The sequence below is a fragment of the Symphodus melops genome (assembly GCF_947650265.1).
Source record: "Symphodus melops genome assembly, chromosome: 4".
Classification (NCBI taxonomy): Eukaryota; Metazoa; Chordata; class Actinopteri; order Labriformes; family Labridae; genus Symphodus; species Symphodus melops.
Genome location: NC_136694.1, coordinates 17,262,607 through 17,270,693, shown reverse-complemented (window position 1 = coordinate 17,270,693; position 8,087 = coordinate 17,262,607). Strand labels below are relative to the sequence as shown.

The 8,087-nt window shown below is 38.4% G+C and overlaps 1 protein-coding gene across 2 annotated transcripts in view; it reads left to right on the top strand.

Moving 5' to 3' along the window:
- Positions 1-572: 572 nt before the first annotated feature.
- The window catches only part of slc4a8 (solute carrier family 4 member 8), a 30,500-nt gene continuing 22,985 nt past the window's right edge, over positions 573-8,087 (top strand). The window contains exon 1 of one of the 2 annotated variants that reach the window (XM_079341534.1): positions 573-928. In XM_079341534.1, coding sequence (XP_079197660.1) covers positions 890-928 — 39 coding nt within the window. In that variant the 5' untranslated portion in view covers positions 573-889. The remainder of the gene's footprint in view (positions 929-8,087) is intronic. The other variant, XM_079341533.1, reaches the window with a different exon arrangement.

Here is an 8,087-nt window from a genome sequence, read left to right as displayed (position 1 = left end):
TATGATGTGCTCACAGCTCACTTTTACGTCTGTTTAAATACTGAACTAAATACTGATCACTTTTTCTTCTTGTTTAGTAAATGAGAAATTGCATGTTTAAGCCTGTAATAACACAGCTACATTGGCAAGTAAGCATTTCACAAAACAGTATTAGTTTGATACATAAACACACGACCCTATTAGAGTTTGTAATATTTACCACTAAGTAACCTCGTCTATATTGATCCGATTTCAGAAGTTATTACGGTAAGGTTACTGTTTTTGGAATCTGATGAGCTTTTACTGAATTTACATCAATACTTTTATCCAAATTCAACCAAAGAAAATAAAATAAAACGCTTATTTAACTATATCGCAGCATGCAAACGTAATACTGACAAACGAGACCAACAGATCCACTTCTTTTATTTGTCACAGCGCTAATTTTGGTCTACAACGTCTCAACAGCTGAAAGGTAAGAAGCTGCTGAACTCCACATTGTAAAGTGACGTATCTTTAGAAGCCCGCAATAATCTTGGATTTATTGTGTTGGGTAGCAGCAGTGCGTCGCAGCCCGTTGTGCGCCTCTGCGCTCTGATTGGCTGACGCTGCAGCGATGCTCTCTGCATCCTGCTCCCACCATAACAGGCAGGAGGGAGGGAGGCTAGAAGCGCGGTCGGGAAATCATCACTACACAGAGGGGTGCTAATTATCCTTTTTACCATTTTCCTCATTTGGTAAAGAAACTGACACTCAACTAAACATGTCTGCAGAAACAGAAGTAGTTGCTGTTACCAACTCGTGACTGCCGGTACAAAACGTCCTAAGCGCCGAGAGACTGATCAGCCCTGTCAAAGTCTCACCTTTACACCCCGGGAACGGTGAGCAGGTTAACCCAGAGACCGCCAGCATGCCTATCAACGATCCAGAAAGCATACTGAGCTACCAGGTAAAGTTCCCTTTAATTGTATTAAAGCGTGTGTTGCTTTGACACTATTCGATGGCAAAGTGCAGACTGCACACAAGCTCCATCAACTGTTACCCTTAGTTTAAAATACTCCTCTCCCAAGATATTCACTGGAGGAAATTGTGCAGCTTTAGAATTATTGAATGACCATACCATGACTGTCTTTGCTGCAGTTGCAGACTGTCCGTGCAGACTGCAATATTTTTTTGTTGTTGTTGCACATTTTATGTGAAAATTGAGTGTATAAATGTTCTACCAGGATGCTTATTTGTAGCCTATTGGGTGTTCTGCTCTGCAGAGTGACGCTTTATGCAGAGGATGTTGTTGACATTGTTGTTCTTGTTATTCGGAGGTGCTAACACGTGCTGTAATTCGGAGAGCGTATCACATAGCTGTGCAGTCAGTTATTTGGACTCTTTTCGAGCACACGTACTGTTTTAGAAAAAAAACAAACTCTGAGCTGTATCGCTGCTAAATTGCAGCAGATTATCGATTAGAAAGCCTATCGGTGCATTTTTAAAGAGTCTACATCTGACCCTTAATAAAACGTAAGTGCTCCTCCTGTATGTGAGGAACAAACAGGACAGTTTGCTGGGGTTTCAGACGGGTCCTGCTAAGAAGACGTGGTATTTTCTCAGTTACCCCCAAATGACCTTGACGCCATCCCTACACCGTACAGTGCTGAGTTTCTACCTCCATATGATCGATATGGTCCAATCCTGACGGAGTGCTGGGGGGGACATGATTCTTAATGCCCTGTTGATGTGTGATCCATTATCAGATACCAGGTCAGCTGATGAGACTGGTAAAAGAGGAAACAGGAAGGACAAATGGACCATTGAACACACCAGCGCTCAGGGATGTTTATACAAGCGGCAGTAATGTTTATAAAATGCAATTATATAGCTAACATGGCTGGCAGTATCAGAGTTTACTGAATGTATCTGACACCCGAATATGGCGAATTATGATCACATGGCAGACCAGCAGACAGATGAAGAAAGAGGTGAGCTGGGGAGCCTTTGATTTGATTAAATAGCTTTCAGGTATAGGGAGGAGAAAATGCTTTGAAGCTTCTTGCTCAAAACTTATGCCAGTTTGATGTTACAATCAGTCAATCAGCACAAACGGGGATCAGACTCATTCTCCAGAAACATGTTATCATGTTTGCCAAAAAACGTCAAAGTTTAGTTAGAATAGAATAGTACATACAATTGTACTACAAAATTATTTGGCTTCACCTTAAAGTGGAAACGACTAAAAAAACCAATATGAGAAGAGTATAAAAAATACTGTAATGTATGGTAGGGGTTATTTACAGGTAGTAGCATAATAAATTAGATATTGCAGAAATATAAAATACAGTTTGGACAGTATGAAAAGGTTTTCAGATGATATGCCTGAAAAATAAACATAAAACAGGCCTCTTATAAACATGCAGTTAGCCCACATTAAATTGAACAATATAATAAAATAGAAATGTAGAAGAAGAAATGTATTAATAGCAGCTGTTACTTTGGGACAGGCACCCATGCAGAAGGATTACTACTCAGATTTTAACCATGCATGTGTTCATTCCGAATCTGCACATTTTGTTTTGTAGGTGATACAAGTGGTCCTTGTCTATCATATTAACCATACGAAGGTGCAACAGTTACTTTCAGTCTTTTAGCTTTTTCACTTTTCACCCCTTCACTTCAAGCTTCTTAGACAATCTTTTTCATTTTTTCTCACATTTACCGAAGGCCACCTTCAGAGCCAGTGTTTAATTTGTAATTCTGGATGACTATCAGAGCAAAATGGCTGTCCTATGGAATTTCCTCTCTTGATAGAAGAACCATTAAGGGAAAAATAGAAACAACAACAATTCTGTTTGCCCCCGCAGTCACAATGTGACCCACCATGCTTTCGCCATCTCTGCTGTCAGATTCCAGGTTGAATTTGCTGTTAATCTCTTGGCTACCCACCTGACCCCTAGAACAATCTCCTGTCGGTCTGAAGTCCTGTGCATCTACCTGTAAGCTAGGCAGCTTATTGAGCCACATTATCTGTCAATCGCACTATTTTTTAAACCTGTGTTGGTTGTTATACATGTATTAAAGTTGTGTTTGGACATAGCCACAGAGAAACACAGCTCCAATGGTGTTTATCGGTATGTGGTTTGATAGTAATTTCAACTCCCTGTCTCCCTCCTGCATCTGTTAGCGTCCATCTCCAAGTCAAATGGAACATGCACCGCTTGTAGTAATACAATTTATGACAATGTGCAATTCAAAAAACTATTCCAACTTGTTTCTCTGGAGGTAGATCAGTGATGAGAAATGATCTTAAACAGGCTGCAGCTCCCATTCTTTCTCTCTCTGCCTCTAACTGAAATCTCAGTAGACCCCTGTACAGCCTATTCTGTGGATTTAAACCACTAAACATTTATACACACAACCATAAAACACAACCAAGACTCAATGAAGAAGATTCATTCCCTCAGCTTTCATTGTGCCCCTTAACACATGCAGGCCACTTAATGAAAATGTTGATAACGGATTTTAGTTTACTCATTTAGCAGACACTTTTAGCCAAAGTGACTTACATTACTAGTTATCGGCTTATGTCATAACATCAGTAATGACAAGAGAGAGACGCTGTTTACGTTTCTGACATTCATTTTTAAAATTTTGCACAGACGTAATCGGATAAATATTTTATTCCCTAAACTTTGCAAACACATTCAGGGTCATTCTCACTTCTTGACAGCTATACATTACCTGATATGAAACACTTATAAAAGCATCTTGTGATGCTTTTATATTCTAAGTTATTACATTTTATTCACTTCCAGATGGTTAATTCTTCCTCAAGTATTCCTTTTTGTTATAATGTACATCACGCATACAACACAAGGAGGGAAAACAGTTCTTATTTAAACAAAAAACAATATATATTTCCCTTGATAATTTAAAAAATCGTGTACCTGGGGGTGCTGGTGATGAAGTGGTTAGTGTGCATGCCCAATGGACGTAGGCTTTAGTCCTCCAAGCAGGAGACCCAAGTTCGAATCTGACCTGTGGCTCCTTTCCTGCATATCATTGCACATTCTCTCCCTCTCTGATTTCCGACTCCATCCACTGTCCTATCTCTACAATAAAGGCACAAAAAGACCCCAAGAAAGCATCTGATCTATCTTTAGGAAGAAGAGACACATTTAAAAAACGTAAATCTCCTTTTAACGAGCAGTGGACTCCAGGGGAAACAGAAGCTCAGCCCTTTAGTCTATGTATCCTGCTGCTCTTATTGTTCCCTGCTCAGGTTTCTGGAGATGAACTGACAGATGTGTGAGGGAGACAGGGAAGTACTTTTTTTTAATTTAACCACATACTGATTAACAACACTGGAGTGCTTCTCTGTGGCATAATAACTTTATTACATGAACAAAACCTCACACAGTTTTAAGAAATAAGGACTTCTAATCTAATTTAAATCTCCATGTTGCTGTAATATTGATATTATTACGTGTCATCAAGCAGCGTCAACTGTAGCCACATTTTGCTGACCAACTCCCTTAGATACCAATGGTTAATTTCTTACTATGTTGTTGTTCTGTTTAGCATTTAATCATGTTAATACTCAACTGTTTTGAACATTTCATTCTGATTGGTCAGTTAAAGCAGTCTATATTATGTTAAAGAATTCCTTTGGTTGTTTATGATGCTAACTAAAGTACCTGTAAACAGTGGTTTAAAAGAAAGTGTTTAGTCCTATGTTGGATTTATTTCAAGTAACAGGCGGAGGACACATGTTATGATTATGGAAGCTATGGAAGCACTACTGCTGAAGAAAATGGTCCGCAGGTGGATTGACATATGAGCTTATCAAAACTAATAGTTCATCAATTCGAAATCTCTTCCATAGGAAATCATCATTGTGTACTTTATCGTTTGTGAATGATTGACACTTCCATTCATATTTTTGTTTACCTTATTTTATAATAAACTAATCAGTTGAAGTACACAAAGTTAAGCCAAAGAGACGTATTGCCAATGCAAATACAATGAACTAATTTTGCTGCTTGTCAATTGCCTTAATTATGTTGAGAAGTGACTGTCCACTGATTACTACTACTGATTACTCACATTCATTGTCATAAACATAATCCTAATCTAATGATTCAGATAACACTATACTACAGGTACACAAACATTTTTAGTGGTTATTGAGCAAGTTCTTTTTATTTATCATATGCCTTCAAGACAGAGAGCACTTTGTTGATAGAAGACCAATTCCTTTAGGTGCACCGGTTACACTTCTCTTTATATAACCATACAAAGATGCTTAAAAACCAGCAAGCTGTCAAAAGAAACATTACCAGGCAATGAGATAGAGTAGTTGTTATTTCAGAAATAAATGGGGATCCAATGTTAATAAATAATAAATGAATAAATGTAATTTTTCCACTGTAACAGGAATAGTTATAAAGTCTATCTAATGGTACAATATCTTTTAAAATAATTTATCATAGTGCACCCCAGTCACCTGCTTTCATCACTCTTGTGAGAAGTGTGTATGGCTTTATATCACTAGTTCACACACCAGCCCTACGCTAAAAAGAAGCTAGTTAGCCCAGCTTGGTACTTTCTGATACAATGGCTGACAGAGACTGAAGAGAACAGTGATGGATTCAGCTAAGAAGAAAATAAGAGACTGAGCAAGTAGCTTGTATGTATTGGAGAATGTAAAGAGTGTGACAATAATTCAAATGTAAAGTACATTAAATGATGTTTGTAGTCCATTACTGTACTACAATTGCAATAATTTAATTTGAGTTTGAGACTCATTTGTAAAAGATCTACAGAGCTTTAAAGATTATAAATCACAATCACCGATATCACTCAAAAACTTCTTCAAATAGAACATTTCTGATACAGAATGTTAAAACTCTGCTATTATTTAGATAATCCTGTATTTTACCATCTTTCAGCAGTGAACTTGTCCGAGGCTGCTTTCGTCATTCGGGAATGAAAAAAAAGAGAGAGAGAGTGAGGGCCGTTGGGAGGCAGAATTGTATGTGTGGCATTGAAAAAGGTGTGTATGACTCATTCTGCGCGTGGGCTGAAGCAGTCAAAACAGCCACCCCTCTAATCCTATCTGCTTCAGCACTTCTCTTTCCTGTCTCACTTAGTTTCATTACATATTCCTTTTCAACGTTTCATGCTAACCCACCCTCTACAGGAGGCTCTATCTTGTGCCTTTGCAACATGATAAGCTGTGATGCATTGCTATGATGGTTTGCATCAGCCGGTGGCTGGAGCAACAACTTCAGACACAAAGCACAGTCTGGAAGTGACAGGCCCAGTTGTCTGATTCAGGATCAGTGTCCCTGCTGTCAGTTCAGAGTGCTACTGGAAAAGGAAGAGAGAGTGGTGGTGTTGGCATGGTCAGATAAAAATAGGCACAGAACCACAATTAGAAGGAGTAGTGGAAGAATGCTCAAGTGAATTGATCAAGTAAAGGAAAAGAGGTGAGTGTGCTCGTTGGTGACAGACATCTCAAAGGTTTGACAGCTCAAACCGTTTTTGAATCATGGATGCACTTAAGGAATCTAAGATTACTGTCATGAAGGGCTGTTCTCCTTACTCCCGATGTATTTATTTTATTCATACAATGTAATCATCTCAATCTTTAAACAGAGACGCGCTCACATGTGTCATGTCTTTCTTTCGGGGAACTAGTCTGTGTCTGCTATGTATCTGTTCTCAGTTGTTTCTCTGGATTTCCAGACTCTTAATATATTCACCAGCAGACCTCCCTCCTCTAAAGTTGGCTCCATTTCAGCTGCTCCGTCACATTTCTAATGGAGTGAAAGTACACTTTGGCCCAGAACATTGATTACCTCTATTTGTCAGGAGAATCATTGCTGCTCTATTTGGTCAGGATGAGGATCAGTACAATGTGTTTTACTCTAATGCACATGAAAAAAAAGCTGTCATTTTGTTTCTAAAAAACTTTTTATTGGAAACAAAAAACCTTGAATTGCAGAACAAATTCCTGTTATAAATAAACAAATAAATAAACACCTTCTTGCAGCTATATATAACTTCCTATAATAACTGTCTGTATCTCTTATGTCCACCGATGGCCCATGTTCACAGCACTGTTTTACTCATAAAAATAAGCTACTTAGACCGTCTCTGTAAGAAAAAACATCAGTGCTGAGGGATGAAGCTAAGAGAAGGAAAAGAGAGAGTTACCCAGCAAGAAGATAGATATTGCAGATATTATTCATAATAGATTTTAACTTCAACTTGAGGCTGTATCATTATCACTGTTATAATTGTTTTGGTTTAGAAACATAACTGTGGTAAGTATTTTACGCACAGACTGAGAAGAAGCGTACCAAGAACAGAGCCCTGTGGGAGTCCTGCTGTCGTCCCTAGGAAATCAAATTTCTCGTTATTAATGACAACACATTGTTCACAGTCAGAAAGATAGGATTTAAACCACTGCAGTGCTATGGCAGGTGTGTGGATAATATTTTCATGATGTAATGTATCTAATGCCCTTTTGATGTGTAGGAAAAAAAGCCCCTAATAGTTTACCTTTATACAGCGATGATTTTAAACTGCAGTCTCTGTGAAGTAATGCTGATGGAAGCCAAACTGTAGTGGGGGTAGATACTATTGAATTGACACCACTGTCTCAAGCATTTTTGGAAAATACAGGTATGCTACTAATTGGTCTGTAGCTATATGCCTTGTCAGCTTCATTAAAAACGGGATTACTCTTCCTTGCTTCCATTTACAGGGGAAACTGCACGAGTAATTGACAGATTGATTAGATGAGGTTTTACCAGGGTGTTTTTACATTTCTGAATCAATGTGAGGTTAATCATCCTCTGAAGTAGAACACTGTGTAACATTTCTCTCCACTGTTCTGTTTTGTTCTGTACTTTTCTGTTCTGGGAGTTCCACTGCCCTAACAGAAAATAATCCAGTATTTGTTCAGCTACAGTATATGAGCCTTTATATGCTGTGACATTAAACTTGAGTGCCTACAGGCTTTATCATGAGAATCTGTGACAAATGCATTAAAGAGAGGGTTTAGTTTGCGTTTGAAGAGGCTCTGATCAATTACAAAATCACATATAGCC